Source organism: Podarcis cretensis, assembly GCF_951804945.1.
Source record: "Podarcis cretensis genome assembly, chromosome: 1".
Taxonomy (NCBI): Eukaryota; Metazoa; Chordata; class Lepidosauria; order Squamata; family Lacertidae; genus Podarcis; species Podarcis cretensis.
This window is the reverse complement of record NC_137170.1, coordinates 15,731,538-15,748,768: the sequence shown is the minus strand read 5'-3', so window position 1 is coordinate 15,748,768 and position 17,231 is coordinate 15,731,538. Positions and strand designations below refer to the sequence as shown.

General features: G+C 45.5%; 1 protein-coding gene across 3 annotated transcripts in view; it reads left to right on the top strand.

Moving 5' to 3' along the window:
- The window catches only part of EXOC3L4 (exocyst complex component 3 like 4), a 50,883-nt gene extending 34,020 nt beyond the window's left edge, over nucleotides 1-16,863 (top strand). For 2 of the 3 annotated variants that reach the window (XM_079987837.1, XM_079987836.1), the window contains exons 10-13: nucleotides 8,758-8,892; nucleotides 10,009-10,161; nucleotides 11,393-11,514; nucleotides 15,825-16,863. In XM_079987837.1, the coding sequence (XP_079843963.1) occupies nucleotides 8,758-8,892; nucleotides 10,009-10,161; nucleotides 11,393-11,514; nucleotides 15,825-15,981 (567 nt within the window). In that variant the 3' untranslated portion in view covers nucleotides 15,982-16,863. Of the gene's footprint in view, nucleotides 1-8,757; nucleotides 8,893-10,008; nucleotides 10,162-11,392; nucleotides 11,551-11,724; nucleotides 12,040-15,824 lie in introns of those variants that run through there. The other variant, XM_079987838.1, reaches the window with a different exon arrangement.
- Nucleotides 16,864-17,231: the final 368 nt, after the last annotated feature.

Genomic DNA, 17,231 nt, shown 5'->3' with positions numbered 1-17,231 from the left:
GAGCAAAGCCAAGGTTGCAAACAACAGCGATGTTTTTTGCAACTGTAAAGCCCCTTGCAAGGCAGAATTATTGTGAAAGGCAGACATCAACCTCACTTACAAGCTGCTCTTGCCGTCTGCACAGGGGCTGGTGTGCCAGCATAGCTAACAGTCAGTGGCAGTGGCAGACAATAAGTACCACTGGTCAGTGGCCGATCACCTGCTTTCATATCATCACAGAACTGTGGAGTTGGAAAGGAGCCCAGGGGTCATCTAGTTTAACCCCTGGCAATGCAGGAATCTCAGCTATAGCATCCACGACAGATGGCCATCCAACCTCTGCTTAAAAACCTCCAAGGATGGAGAGTCCACCACCTTCCGAGGGAGACTGTTCCACTGTTGAACATCACTTGCTGTCAGAAAGTTCTTCCTGATGTTTAGTCAGAATCTCCTTTCTTGTAACTTGAAGCCATTGGTTCGAGTCCTACCCTCCAGAACAGGAGAAAACAAGCTCTCTCCATCTTCCTTGTCACAGCCCTTCGGATATTTGAAGATGGCCATCCTATCTTCTCTCAGTCTCCTCTTTCCATTCAAAACGTTCAAAGTCAAATCCCCGTTATCTCCAGGCAAGGATGAGAATATTGCTTGTTTGCAACAGTGGAGTGAGTTGTTGTTGTTTAGTCGTTTAGTTGTGTCCAACTCTTTGTGACCCCACGGACCAGAGAACGCCAGGCACTCCTGTCTTCCACTGCCTCCTGCAGTTTGGTCAAATTCATGCTGGTAGCTTCGAGAACACTGTCCAACCATCTCGTCCTCTGTCATCCCCTTCTCCTTGTGCCCTCCATCTTTCCCAACATCAGGGTCTTTTCCAGGGAGTCTTCTCTTCTCATGAGGTGGCCAAAGTCTTGGAACCTCAGCTTCAGGATCTGTCATTCCAGTGAGCACTTAGGGCTGATTTCCTTCAGAATGGAGAGGTTTGATCTTCTTGCAGTCCATGGGACTCTCAAGAGTCTCCACCAGCACTACCCTAACTCCAGTGCGTTAGTGTAGACAATATTTAGTCTGGCTTGCTGTAAGGCAGCTTCCCATATCCTATGGGCATTTCCCCAGTCCCTCAGCCACCTCAGGCAAGGTGTGCATGAGTTCTAAATGTAGCTCTGACAGGGTGGAGGGGTCTCTTAACAACTCTCAGCACCCTTAAGAAACTCCATTTCCCAGGATTCTTTGGGTGAAGCCCTGACTGTTGAGATTTGTGGATGTAAACAGAGCCCTACTGCTGCAGGGATTTTTCACATTTCCAGGACAGAGGCTTTAAACATACACTGGTACCTCAGGTTAAGTACTTAATGTGAAAGATCTTGATAAGATCTTAATTGCACTGGCCAGCTTAATTGCTTTATGGCCCCAATTAGCCCCAGTGGTCCGGCACGCTCCCCAGCAAGCTGCGCAGACCCTCTCTTTCCCCGGTTTCGCCTTGCAGAGTAAAAACACAGCGGATCAAAACTGTCGCAGTCTGCTTCAGATCCAAATACACCAAGCACTGTGTATGTCCAAATTCAACAGTTCTTTATTGTAGCAAATATTTACAGCTCAGCATTTCCCAAAATCTCCTGGACTGCTAGCATTCATGGCTTCCGTCCGTCTCTCTCAGAGACACAGAGAGAACAACAAGTAGAACTCCTCCCTCTTTCCACACGTCAGAATGTGAGGCGTCACAGAACATCTTAACCCTATAAGTTCTGAATCCCAACACCCCCTCTCGCTGAGCATTCTGACGAGACCTGTGGATGTACCTTTGCAGACCTCTGTGAGATCAATCCCTTCCCTAATGCCTTGCGCCCTCTCCTGGCGTTCCTGTCAGGCATCTGTGGAACATCCTCACAACTCTCAGATTCGCACTGTGCGAAACTTACCCACGCACCTGTGGCCTGATACCTTTCAGGTGGAATTCCCTTCGTTGTGCGACTGGACCTCCTGGGCACAAACTCAGGCACTTCCTCTGACTCACTGTGGTCAGCAGGTGTGTCCTTTGCATCCTGGGATTCCCCCTCTGACTTAACACGTCTTCGAACCCTTGGAATTACCCTCACAGGAGAACTAGGCTCACTCTTGGGCTCCCTTTTCACAACTTGCGGAGATGCCCCATCCTGCTCCTGACTTTGGTCAGTGAGCTGATCGTCATCAGCAGACTCAGCCCCTGGCTCTCCTTCCTCCTCATCAGAACCTTCCTGCTCTGAATCAGAAAGACATTCTGAAAGAATATCGCGTCTGGCAGGAGTCTTTGACCTTTCCTCCTGCTTACAGAACTCAGCGTGTTTACTGATCAGCAGCTTACTCTGATCACCTGACGGGTACGCAAACCTCCATGCACGAGCCGTTGGCTCATACCCACAGAAGATCATTTTCTGGAACTTGGGTTCACCTGGCCCTCGCAAAGCTTCAGGCACCAGCAGCGAGGCCGTTGATCCGAACTCACGGAGGAAGTGAACCTGCGGTTTCCTCCCGTGAAGCATGAAAAACGGTGTGTCTCCTACCACTGAATTGTAGGACCGATTCCAGGTGAAGCTCACATATTTAATTGCCTCCATCCAAAACTTTGGAGGTAACCCAGAATCTGACAGCATCACCTGTGCAGCTTTAACCAGAGCCTCACTTCTGAGCTCTGCCACCCCCCTCTGTTGAGGAGAAGTCACTGTGTGACTTATCCCTTTCTTGTGAAAGAACTTCTGCAAAGCAGACCCAGTAAACTGTGAACCTCTGTCACTAGCAATTTCCCTGACTCTGGTGGAGAACATTAGTTCCACCTCCTCAATCCAACGACTAATCAGCTGTGCAGCATCTTCCTTGGATTTGAGACCATGTGTCCAGGTGTTCTGCGAAAAATCATCCTGCATTGTCAGCAGAAACCTGGCCCCTCCCAAACTTGGTTCCTTCATGGGACCCAACAGATCTATGTGTACAAGATCAAAAGGTTTTGTGGTTACCCTCTCCACCCTGGGGTAACTGCACCCTCTTACCTTTGCCTGTCTGCAAGCCTGACAATCTAGGACTCTTGCACATTCTTCAATTTTACAGCCTTTGGAAACCTCAGGTAGCACCTGTAGTTCTTCAAGACAGGCATGAGCTGTCTTCTTATGCCACACACACGAACATGAAACATGAGTGGGAACTGTAGCACGCAAGGCTTGTGCTTTCTCAACCTTCCCCTCACCCTCCAGAGACGTTTTAAGAATGAAGAGATCATTCTGCCCCTTTGCAACTCTGACCAGTTGCTTCCCTCCTTTGGAGATTGTACAAACATCGTGTTCAAAGCAAACCTTAAACCCCTTTTTCAACAAATAAGGCACAGATAAAATACAGTGTTGCACTCCTGGCACAATGCAAACTTCCATCTGCTCCTGCAAAACAGAAAACAATACATTTACAATTTTATTCACATTTTTCTTTTCCCCACTTGCAAACTGAACAGTTTCCCCAGCCGGAATTGCCTTGCAATTCCACATCTCGACTGCAGGGGTCTCTGAGATCAGGTTACAGTTTGCTGCTGAGTCGATTACAAAGCGAAAATCAGTGTGTCTCTCAGAGCTGTCCTCAAACAAAGCCATACTGGCAACAAACGTATCGCTGCCCCCTCTCTTTGGGCATCTGCAGCAGTTCTGACTGGTTGTCTTGGCAACCAACTCCCCCTTGCTCAGGACCTTGGCAGCTTCCGTAGAAGTAGCCTCCTCCGTTGCCTTGGAGACCGGCCTGGCCTCTGCGTTCCCACGCGACTCTTTAGGCCTTATCTTCACTTTGTCCAGGTGGCCGACCTTGAAGCGTCTAGCTCTCCGCCGCCTTCCAGACTTTGCATGACGACGATCCCCAGTGGAAAAATACTGCCCAGGGCTCCTTTCAGCTGGCCTGGCCCCCCTTCTTCCGGAAGAGCACTCTGTGCCAGCCCTGCCCTCGCTGAAACTGCGTTTCACTTCAGCACTCACAGTGGAAAACTTTTGAAACTTGCCTTTGGAATTCTCAGCCCCCCCGACTTGCACCTCAGGGACTGGGGCTACAGCCATTTCCAGGCTCTCCATGACTCCTCCAGGGCTCTTGCCTCCTGCTGAAGTTTCACACAAACTTCTCAGCACCTCCCAGGCAGCCCTTGCTGACTTTACGCCCTCCAAACTGGGCAAAAGTGATGCATGTACGCATGCTTTTAGCATAGCAAGCTCTCTTTGCATTCTCTGCTGGCTTTCTTCAGGCAACGCAGCCTCAAAGCCTGTAACGTCTGTCCCTTCAGGACCTGTATTCAGGGGTAGTGGTTCTCTCTGGCTTACACCCCAAAGCCCAGTAACCAGAAACCAACCCCTTACTCTTCTGGACCAGGTTGCCCAACTTCTTAAAGTGAGCTTTTCAAGCGGAACGTCCTCAAAGACCTGGCTGTCTGCCATTCTCTCCTCTTTCCCGGGGCCCAGCTGTACTCACGTTTCACCAGTCAGCCCTCCGGCACCCGATTCTTCACAGCTGCTTTCTCAGCTCTCTGCCTCAGCGACTCTTGCCTCTCTGCAGCAGGCAAAACACAGAACGCAGACCTCTGCCGCCTCAGTAGCGTCTTCCAGCTATTGCCAAGCTGACTTCAAGACTTCAAAGCTCACCGGCAGACTCTTAGCAACAGTTTTATTAGCGGTAATTAGGTCCCCCATAACCTGTGAAAGATCTTGATAAGATCTTAATTGCACTGGCCAGCTTAATTGCTTTATGGCCCCAATTAGCCCCAGTGGTCCGGCACGCTCCCCAGCAAGCTGCGCAGACCCTCTCTTTCCCCGGTTTCGCCTTGCAGAGTAAAAACACAGCGGATCAAAACTGTCGCAGTCTGCTTCAGATCCAAATACACCAAGCACTGTGTATGTCCAAATTCAACAGTTCTTTATTGTAGCAAATATTTACAGCTCAGCATTTCCCAAAATCTCCTGGACTGCTAGCATTCATGGCTTCCGTCCGTCTCTCTCAGAGACACAGAGAGAACAACAAGTAGAACTCCTCCCTCTTTCCACACGTCAGAATGTGAGGCGTCACAGAACATCTTAACCCTATAAGTTCTGAATCCCAACACTTAATTCATTCCAGAGGTCTGTATTTAACCGGAAACTGTTCTTAAGCTGAAGCACCACTTTAGCTAATGGGGCTTCCTGCTGCTGCCGCGCCGCCGGAGCACAATTTCTGTTCTTATCCTGAAGCAAAGTTCTTAACCTGAAGCACTATTTCTGCATTAGCGGAGTGTGTAACCTGAAGTGTATGTAACCTGAAGCGTATGTAACCTGAGGTACCACTGTATACTGCGGACGTTACCATAGCATCAGAGACCGACAACAGTGCAGGAGGATTTTGCCCTGAGATGTTGTGATTACTTTCCTGGCGAATGTGGATCCAAAAAAATACAATTCAAGGCATGCTTTTTCTACCCCAGAGCATTTCTAAAACATGGACCAGATGATGCTCGGTCATTCCGTATGCATGAGCGCTTCCTTGTCTTCGCAACAGAAATAGACTTGTGCTACTTTTTTTAAAAGCAGAGGCTCCTGGGCGAAGCACCAATAAAAGCTGCTCAAAGTGATTTAGCACAGCTCATTGACCCGCTCCTCTATCCCACTTTACTTTCCCTCTGATTTACATTTTAATTGGTTCCTGCCTCTTTAATACAGTTGCCAGCTGGTGGAAAAGGCTTATATTTATCTAGGGGAATACAGTTTAGGGATCTGAAGAAGCCCAGATCTCATGGAGGCATTCCAACTGCCCATAATCCCTTAATTAGGTGGAGCATCTACAGTAAATGCACACAGGCCACCCTTGACAATTACCAAAGCGATCTGCAGCGCTTCCTGTTTTGAGCCTTCCTCCTCCCACACGCCTGAACTGTCTCTAAGATCTTGCACCACACTCTGAATTTGAAGCACTGCATTGACACGCAGCTGGTTAGGGACCAGACCCTAACTACATATGGCACACACAGGGGTTTATTGGAAACACCTTTGGGGGGTAACCAGGCAGAGGAGAAAGGGAGCAAGGAGGAAAGTGCTTAACCCTTCCCCTACCGCATCTCCACTTGAAACTGTCCTCCCCGCTGCACAGTTTCAAACTGTCTCCAGTTCTGGGCACCACAGTTCAAGAAGGACACTGACAAACGTCTCCAGAGGAGGGCAACCAAAATGGTCAAAGGCCTGGAAACGATGCCTTATGAGGAACGGCTAAGGGAGCTGGGCATGTTTAGCCTGGAGAAGAGGAGGTTAAGGGGTGATATGATAGCCATGTTCAAATATATAAAAGGATGTCACATAGAGGAGGGAGAAAGGTTGTTTTCTGCTGCTCCAGAGAAGCAGACATGGAGCAATGGATCCAAACTACAAGAAAGAAGATTCCACCTAAACATTAGGAAGAACTTCCTGACAGTAAGAGCTGTTCGACAGTGGAATTTGCTGCCAAGGAGTGTGGTGGAGTCTCCTTCTTTGGAGGTCTTTAAGCAGAGGCTTGACAGCCATATGTCAGGAGTGCTCTGATGGTGTTTCCTGCTTGGCAGGGGGTTGGACTCGATGGCCCTTGTGGTCTCTTCCAACTCTATGATTCTATGATTCTATTCTAAGAGAATTCTGAGGGCAAAGGTGGGAAAGGGTGAAGCACCCCTCGCCGTTGGCTCCAAATACAGTGGACGCTCAGGTTGCGAACGTGATCTGTGCAGGATGCACATTCGCAACCCACAGCGGCGCATTTTGCATGCGCAAAGTGTGATTTAGCACTTCTGCGCATGCGCGACTCCCAAAACCCGGAAGTAACCTGTTCCGGTATTTCTGGGTTCCGGCGATCCGTAACCCGAAAAAATGTAACCTGAAGTGTCTGTAACCCGAGGTATGACTGTAATTCATCCCCAAATGTGCTTTTCTTTAAAATTGTGCTTCTGTTACATGTGTTCATGCACAGCGTTCAAGGGATTCATAAATCCTAGTTATTCAGCTTCACCACTGAGCTAAAGCCCTTCCCCTGAATGCTTTTTCCTGGGAGCTGATTGTAACATATGCATCGTTTTGCGTCTAAGAGTAACGTGGTCCTGCACTGTGAATCGAGGGTGGGGGAAAGTTCCAGATATCAAAAACCTGGGAATCTGTTTACTTGGCTGCCAACAATCTCTTTTTAAAGTAGGAATGATAATTAGATTTTTACACTGACATAGAAAATAAACTATCCTCCTACCGTGAAACTTAATAGCCAATACATACTGCCTTATCTTCGGGTTTAGTTCTATTCCAGTAGGGCAGGGATGGGGCAGCAGTGGTCCTCCAGAGGATGCTATGCTCCAGCTCCCATCAGCACCAGCCAGCATGACCAATGGTCAGAGTATGGGATGGTGGGAATCGAACAGCTTGTGAAAGGTCACTGGTCCCCCCCCCCTGCAATAGACAGTTGCAAGAACCTGTCCCCCAAATGATCTTCCCACATTTCTTGGGCATCCTAAGCTTTTATAGTGTGTGAACATGGTCCTCAGTATCGTATGTTAAAGTCTCCATGCCCAGACGTCCATTGTGAGGGGCTATATTTACAGTGGTGGCTCGCAAGACGAAATTAATCCGTTCCGCGATTCTCTTCGTCTAGCGGTTTTTTCGTCTTGCGAAGCAAGCCCATTGACGGCTTAGCAGATTAGCGCTATTAGTGGCTTAGAGGCTTTTAGCAGCTTTTAGCAGCTTTTAGCGGCTTATCAGCTTAGCGGATAAGCAGATAAGCGGCTTTGCGGCTTAGAAAAAGGGGGGGGGAGTCGGAAAAACTCGCAAGACATCTCGTCTTGCGAAGCAAGCCCATAGGGAAATTCGTTTTGCGAAGCGCCTCCAAAACGGAAAACCCTTTCGTCTAGCGGGTTTTTCGTCTTGCGAGGCATTCGTCCTGCGGGGCACCACTGTATTTCCCAAACTTTGCATGCATAGTTCCTGGCGAAGATTAAAAAGTTTCCCAGTAGATTCCAGTAGTTTTGTTTTCATGCCCACCTATGAAAGAAGTGTTAGCAGATAGATCAATGGTGTTTTAACCAGGTTATTCTTAAATGCACTTGCCTATCAGCAAAACATCGACACAGAAACAGGAGGGCTTGTCTGAAATATTCGTGGAATCATGTGCCAAGTACTTAAAGCTGGTTTAAAAACTATGGGGAAAGACCAAAGGACCATGATCAAGATTTTGAAGAATGAGAACCCAAGGAGCCACAGAACAACCTTAGGCTCCAATCCTTTAAGGCCAGCTGTAAGGAACCTGAGGTGCTTTTAGGGTGGCATGATCGGTGTGGCCACCTTAGGCACAATTGCGCCGGATTTTAGCATTGCGCAGGGCTCCACTGAAATTTGAGAGCCTGGTGTCTGCCACTGGAGGAATTTGGCCATACCAAATGGTGCTGATGGAAGTTGATGTCCAACAAAAACTGGAGGGCCGTATGTTCCCCACCTATGTAAGCAGCCAAGTTACAGGGAACTAGGCAGAGGGCCTTCTCAGTGGTGGCACCCGCCCTGTGGAACGCCTTCCCACCAGATGTCAAAGAGAACAACAACTATCAGACTTTTAGAAGACATCTGAAGGCAGCCCTCTTTAGGGAAGCTTTTAATGTTTGATGCATTACTGTAGTTTAATATTTTGTTGGAAGCCGCCCAGAGTGGCTGGGGAAGCCCAGCCAGTTGGTTGGGGTATAAACAATAAACAATTATTATTATTATTATTATTATTATTATTATTATTATTATTATATTGACGTGTGTGTGTGTGTTTCACCAGCCAATGTTCAAGAAAATTCTAAGCCAGGCATGGGTCGTAAGTGGCGGAACTTTCGATTCATTCATCATTAAAATATTGTCCATCATTGAGGAGTCTTCGGAACATCTAAAGTATCTGCAGGAACCCGTCTGTGAGGTAATAGTAAGAGTAATAATTAATAATTCAGTAATGATTTTTTTAAAAAAATGTTTGTTTGTTTATTAAATTTATAGTCATCACAGGGCAGTTCACAGAATAAAATACAAGATAAAAACACAAGTAAGTAATTAAAACAAAAACATTCCTAACCTGTCTTTCACGCAATGTACACATGGCATAGCGTATATAGAGATTTTTTGAACTATTGTCAGCCCTCATACTGGCTGGGCCTCGTGGATGATGTAGTCCCAGGGTGAACATCCTGCGCCCCTCCAGATGTTTCTGGACTACAACTCCCATCAGCCCCAGTCAGCATAGCCAGTGATGATGGGAGTTGTAGTCCAGAAACATCTGGAGGTGCATCCAGTTAGATTTCATTTATAGAGACCCTGAGGACTACTGGGCTGAAGCCTGACAAACTCTATTTCTTACATCCATAGCATAACAACAGATTTCAAAAATGTAATAAGCAACAACAACAAATATATATACCCATATATACCCAAATATATAAGGAACCAATTTATTTTAGTGATAGTAAGTTGTTTTTAACATTGAGTTTAATCGTTGCAAACCTAGGACCTGAGGGTGGAGAGAGAGTAGATGATGATGATGATGATGATGATGTTTCTCTTTTTCTTTTTCTCTCTTTTATTTACCTTTCACCATGTTTAGTGCACATCTAATTATGTACTTTTTGAACTTTCAATAAACTTGAACTTTCAATAAAGATGTTAAGGAAAATTATATTATTACTATTATTATTATTTTATTTATTATTATGTTGCGATTTTAGTATTGTTGTTTTGCTTTGTATTGTTGTTTATTATTTTTGTTTTGCTTTGGCTGTAAATTGATTAGTGACATTCTTAGTGGGGTGCAACGGACAGAATTCATAAGCCTAAAGGTAACCATTGCAATACGTCGCAGTGACACGAATAAAACTAGATCTGTGCACTGAAAAACGCATCCAATGGGTTTCTTGCGATCCTTTTGGGTTCTCTGAATCTTTCCCAGCCCTTGTGGATTGGCATGGCAGTAAACCCCTGGCTGTGCCCTTGTGCTTTGGCCAACCCACTGTTATTATTTTTAACGTTTTCTTGTTGTATGCAGGATTTTCTCAATGAGGTTCACAAGGATGTGGTCAAAGAGTACATCACACGAACTCTCAAGCCAAGAGGCAGAATAAGGAAAACGAAACGGGACGAGGTCAGCAAAATAATGACTCAGGATGCCACAGCTATTAACAAAACGATGCAGCAACTGGTAAGGAATTTCTGCCATTTGTATCTACCGTATTTTTTTGCTCTATAAGACTCACTTTTTCCCTCCTAAAAAGTAAGGGGAAATGTGTGTGCATCTTATGGAGCAAACGCGGGCTGCACAGCTATCCCAGAAGCCAGAACAGCAAGATGGATCGCTGCTTTCGCTGCGCAGCAATCCCTCTTGCTATTCTGGCTCCTGGGATTCAGAATATTATTTTTCTTGTTTTCCTCCTCCAAAAACTAGGTGCATCTTGTGGTCTGGTGCGTCTTATAGAGCAAAAAATATGGTATATCGTAGCAGTGGATTGATGTGAAAGTACCTGAGGTTATTTAAATGCAAGTGAGCCAACGAAACCTCAAGATCTGTAACCTTTAAAGTTGTTTCTTTCCTAAAATGTGTTAACAAGATTCATTTTAAGGGTAGTGGGGTTAAAGGTAGAACGTCAGAAGCTGACTTAAGTGGAGTTCCATCAGCACTGACTACATCAGCCTTTTCCAACCAGGCGTTTAGGAATACAAGACTGTTGGGATTTACAGCCCAAAACATCTGGAATTGTTTGGAACCACAATATTAGAAGCTCTTGCAGATCAAGAAAAGTACCATCAAGACCAGGCATAGGCAAACTCTGGCCCTCCAGATGTTTGGGACTACAATTCCCATCATCCCTAGCTAACAGGACCAGTGGTCAGGGGTGATGGGAATTGTAGTCCCAAACATCTGTAGGCCTGGAGTTTGCCTATGCCTGATCAAGAGGAAGTCCGTGTGGTAAGAGTCAAAAAATGGTTATTAGAGGCAAGACATCTTCCTTTAGAACAGGGTATCAGTTCCCAACACCCCTGACCACTGGTCCTGCTAGCTAGGGATGATGGGAGTTGTAGTCCAAAAACAGGTGGAGACCAAAGTTTGGGAAACCCTCCGTTAGAAAACGTAAGTCTTGTTGAAACACGGAGAACAAAAAGGGACACAAAGTTTGGCAAAATAAATGCAAGCAGACTATAAAAGATGCTGAAAAAAACCAACTTGAGTACACTGCTAAAAAGATAAAGACCAACAACAACAAAAAGTATTTAAATACATGAGTAGTAGGAGACCAGCTAGGAGTGTGGTCGAACCTTTGGGTGACAAAATGTTATCAGAGATACATTGCTTTTTCGAAACCTGAATGCTTCCATCTTAACTGCAGGTCATTTGGTGGGGGGGAGAATAACCAGGTATTCTAACATATTTCCAGGGTTCAACTTCTGACTGGCTTGCTCCTGCCATAGAATACATTGCTAGAATAATTGGCGAGGAAGAAAAACCCAGAATCAAGGACCACATTAACTGTTTATACCAGGATTATCCAGACATCAGGTGTGCCAACCCATTCCGAATAGCTGTAACTCTCAGGTTTGATTATTACGATCTCTCTCGTTCTCTAGGTGGAGGTTTTCTGTGCTGCTTGTGGGTGCAAAGTAGAGTGCAAAGTGACTCCTAGGGAGCGATCATATGTATGTTACATCCCCCCACCCCACTGCCGTATTAGTAGCTGAATCAGGGGGGGGGGCACTCCCGCTTTTTCAGTTTTATTTATTAGGGATGGGCGAACCTGCCAGTTTTGGGTTCTCTCAAATTGGGACAATGAGAAATGGAGAGAGACCTAAACTGGCAAACTCGCCCATCCTTAGACCTTATAGATGCTCCCCCATTCCCTTTTTTGTGGGGGCACATTGCTGCTTTGATTCATCGGTTTGTTTTCAGATATATTTTACTCAAAGTAAAAGTAAAGGGACCCCTGACCATTAGGTCCAGTTGTGGCCGACTCTGGGGTTGTGGCGCTCATCTCGCTTTATTGGCCGAGGGAGCCGGCATACAGCTTCTGGGTCATGTGGCCAGCATGACTAAGCCGCTTCCGGCGAACCAGAGCAGCACACAGAAACGCCGTTTACGTTCCTGCCAGAGCAGTACCTATTTATCTACTTGCACTTTGATGTGCTTTCGAACTGCTAGGTTGGCAGGAGCTGGGACCGAGCAATGGGAGCTCACCCCTTCACGGGGATTCAAACTGCCAACCTTCTGATCAGCAACTCCTAGGCTTTGTGGTTTAACCCACAGCGCCTCCTGCATCCCTTCCTTTACTCAGTGTAGACCCTCTGAAATTAAAGACCATCGCCAACTTAGGTCCATCAATTTCAGCAGGTTTATGCTGAGTATAAATAAATAAATAAATAAATAAATAAATAAATAAATAAATAATTTTTTGCTTATACCCCGCCCTCCCCAGCCACAGCCTGGCTAAGGGGGGCTAACACCAAATATGAATTACAATAAAACTTAATAGAGAAAAACAACAACAAACAAACAAACAATTAAAATACGACTTAAAATACAGCTTAAAATACAGCCTCATTTTAGTTGTTGTCATTTAGTCGTGTCCGACTCTTCATGACCCCATGGACCAGAGCACGCCAGGCACTCCTGTCTTCTACTGCCTCCTGCAGTTTGGTCAAACTCATGCTGGTAGCTTCGAGAACACTGTCCAACCATCTCGTCCTCTGTCGTCCCCTTCTCCTTGTGCCCTCCATCTTTCCCAACATCAGGGTCTTTTCCAGGGAGTTTTCTCTTCTCATCAGGTGGCCAAAGTATTGGAGCCTCAGTTTCCAGTGAGCACTTGGGGCTGATTTCCTTCAGAATGGATAGGTTTGATCTTCTTGCAGTCCATGGGACTCTCAAGAGTCTCCTCCAGCACCATAATTCAAAAGCATCAATTCTTCAGCGATCAGCCTTCTTTATGGTCCAGCTCTCACTTCCATACATCACTTCTGGGAAAACCATAGCTTTAACTATATGGACCTTTGTTGGCAAGATGATGTCTCTGCTTTTTAAGATGCTGTCTAGGTTTGTCATTTTAGTAGTAGCCCATAAATCAAGACCATAAAGGGAGGAAACACCAGATATTCACCCAAACCAGCTATCCATGCTGGTCCTACATGGGCCAGCAAAAAAGCCAAGGGAAAATTTATATACTAAATCCCATATAGGAGGTCAGAGTGAGTCTAAGCCGAAGGCCAGGAGGAACAGCTCCATCTTGCAGGCCCTGCGGAAAAATGTCAAATCCCACAGGGCCCTAGTCTCTTGTGACAGAGCGTTCCACCACATTGGGGCCAATGCTGAAAAGGCACTGGCCCTAGTTGAAACCAATCTAACCTCCTTGAGGCTTGGGACCTCCAAAGAGTTGTTATTTATGGACCCTAAGGTCCTCCGCTGGGCATACCAGGAGAGGCAGTCCCGTAGGTACGAGGGTCCTAGGCCGCATAGGGCTTTAAAGGTCAAAACCAGTAACCCATTCTATTCTGTTGCTTTCTTTCATTTCCCCCTGAATTTTGCTTTAAATTTATCAGGTGCAGTTGGGGGCTTCTTCAGTGCATTCTGTACAGGGTGAGCCCATGTTATCCCTTCTTTAAACACCATGTGGGCATTTTTGGAGAGAGGAGGCAGAGCAAGATGATCAGAGTTGGCCAAACATCTTGGTGCCTGAGACAATTAAATGGCTGCCCCCACCCGCATCCCCCACAAAAATCACACTTAAAGTCATATTGTACCCACAACTGGCCAAGTTGTGTTTGTGCTTAAGGCAAAAACTCCCCCAACTAAGTCTGCACCTCTCTGGCAGCAAAAACCCAACAATAAGAAATTAAAATTACTAACCATTTGCTGCCCTTTCATGACAGCTATCATCATCTTCCCCTAGGCAGCCACCCCACTAGGGCCGGCCCCGGAGAAGATGGAGGAGCGGAGAAGAGGCTGCACCAAGTCATTGCCAGCCAGCTTTGCTTGTTTACAGGGAGGGGATAAAGGGAATTGGCTAGGATTCAACTAATGAATCCCATCACTGGAAGCACTGTGTAAGGACTTCTGCTTGTGCAAGAGGGTTGCCTGCATCTCCTCCCCACAAAACAAACAATCAGAAGTGTGTGGCATCAAATTCTTCCCATTTTCTCTTATTCCATGTTCCTCTTTCCTCAATCTACAGCAGAAGGAGACACTAATTTTACTTTTTTTTAAAAAAAAAAAGATGTTTAAATAAACATTCCTAACCAGCTTTTTGTAAACAGAAACTTAGCGCAGCTGCCAGCCCTAACTGTCATAATTCTTGACACACTGGCTATTATTGCAACAACAATGAAATAACCATTGCCATAAAAAAGCGCAAACAACTATTTGCCAGAGAAGAGATGCCTCCTTTCTGTATGCACTGGGAAGTTCCAGGGCTGTTCCTCTTTACAGGGTCTGCTTCCTCATGATAAGAAAGAATTCTGCAGATGATGGGGTAGGGGGAAAACTCAGTTAAGTTTGAAGCAGAACACATATGAGAACCAAATACGATATGCAAACCAAAACACAGCCTGCCTTCCTTCAAAAATTGGCATTTCTCTTAAATATGCAGTGCTGTTCTCCAGCCAAGTAACACATTGCAATAATGTGTAAACGAGTGTGAAGTATGCATAAAAATGCATAATATACAAAAATGAGTTACCGTATTTTTCCGTGTATAAGACTAGGTTTTCTCCCTAAAAAATAAAGTCAAAAATTAGGAGGTGTCTTATACACGGGGCTATCTCCCCCCAATTTCTTAAATCTGAGTCCCCAAAAACAGGGGGCGTCTTATACATGAGGGCGTCCTGGTAATATTGGTGGGAAATTCGCACGAAAATGCTGGTGAATTTTCACAAGGTTCTTTTAAAAAAGACACAAAACAATCACTAGTTGTTGTTTAAGACTGGAAAATTTAAGACTGGAAAAATGAGAAACTTCAAGAACTGAAAGGAACAAAGAGGCCCATCCCTACTGTAGATTTAGTGCCGTCTCCACCAACCTGCCACCCTCCTAATGCCGGGAGCTAAAACTAACTTCAGCCCCAGTCAGCTGAAGTTGGTTCTTGTAATCCAAAATGGCCATGTTGGCTGGGAGTGGTGCGAGTTGCTATCCAAAAGAGCACCAGGTTGGTGAGGCTGGCATATGGTGTCTTCATAATATCTGTTTCTTTGCAAATATACAAGCCGAACATAATGGAAGCAATTGAATTCCTAGAACAAGCAGCACAACCACTAACTGATAATCTAACATCACACAGATATAGGTGCTTTCTAAGGTATGGCAATCCTAGGTAGGTTAGGACATTCAAAGTCACTCTCCACCTTGGCTAATTGCCCCCCACAAGACCCTCCTATGTCAGTGGGCCAGGCGACAAAAACAGGTTATAGCACTCTGAATCAGCACTGGGCAGCTAGAAGCTGCCATTTTAATTTCCCGCAATGCCTCCCTCCATGTAACATTTCTCCAGGTGCATTGTGGGGGTGTTAATGTGGAAACTCCCCAACTTAGCCACTTTCTACAAGAAAGGACTTTGCAGAATTCCCTCCCCTCACACCCCACCACCCCAGACAAGGGGAAATGATTTTCTAATTGAAGCCCTATGATCTTTTACCTACAATTGACTGGATTATAGTTTATTGGATGACAACAGCATTTTACAAACTCCAGGCCTCTATGATCATTTGGGTGTCAATGTTTGCCAATGAATGATGGGAGCTGATCTTTTTATTGCCTCGTTTTGCTTTTGTTTTACATGTATATTTCCCCCATTTGTTTCTTGGAGAATTCACCTTCATTGCATTTTGCAGAAAGGAGCACATTGTCGCTATTCTTGCTCTTCGAGGATTGAGTCGAAATAAGAGGCAAGCGATAGCTGACCACATGAAGCAGCCATCAGAAGAGTCAGGACACAGGACACTCTTTGCTGAAATAGAAGTCCCAAGAACCACCCAGTGCTTTTTTTAAAATCTGCAGAAATGAAATGTCGAGCTATGCTTGTTTCCATGTATTTATGAACATACAAGCACTTGAACAGAGTCAGGCCATTTGTCAATCTCTCTGTGGATCCCCACATCTTGCTCCTTAATGATCCTTTTAGCAGGAGATGTCTGGGACGAGTCTCAGAAGGTTAGATACTTGCTAAAAATGGACACTACTTAAAAATAGAAAGCTTAATGCTGGTGGTCAACAAAAGAGGTTTAAAGAATCTCTCAAGGCAAATCTAAAAAAAATGCAGTAGAAACACTGACAACTGGAAAACACTGGCCTGTGAGCGCTCCAGTTGGAGAACAGCCTTTACCAAAGGTGTCATGGACTTTGAAGATGCTCAAACTCAGGATGAAAGGGAGAAACTAAGAGGAAAGCACGTTTGGCAAACCCTCACCGTGATCAATTCCTGCCCGGAAACCAATGTCCTCACTGCGGAAGGACATATGGATCCAGAATTGGCCTCCACAGTCACAGACTCACTGTTAAGACTGTGTTCGTGGAAGACTATCTTACTCAGCTACGAGTGATCTCCAAAGAGGAAGATTACCTCTGAGCTATAGTCTCTCTCCAATTTAATAATCATCATCATCATCAAACGTTTTATTGACATCACATACAAACATCCAAAACAAATCAATACAGAATTACCACTTCCCCTGTGGCACAAAGCATTTGCTAAAATAAAGGAGGCAGAGCAGTCTATCGTCACATCTCTAGGTCTCCAGGGAGATCAGACGTCTGCAGTGTATTTTGACGACAAAAAACCAAATAGAGATATTTAGCCACTAACTTGGTGAGCCCCTGATCATTCCCCAGTAATAGAAAATGTATGACCTCCAACTCTGGTTTCCATTTGGAGTTGATCTAGAAATTGATCTAGAAATTGCTGACGGAGATCAGCATATAGTTTACAATTAAGAACCATGTGTGTAAGGGTTTCCACCAGGTGGTCTTCACATGGGCAAGTTCTTTCTCCTTCCACCCTGCCTGAGAACCTTCCCCAAAGGAGGTTTAATGGATTTGAATTAAACCTGGCCAGCGAAATGTTGGCTATTTGCAGTATGGTAGCGCTGCAGAGAGCTTGCTGGGGAGACCATGCATTAAAAAGGGACTCAAAAATAACTTAAACAAGGTTTTAATAAAAAAAACAAAAACTCCTTATACACTAAATACATCAACAACAAACCAGACCCAACCACCAACCCATCCCCCAGGGTAATGGGAGA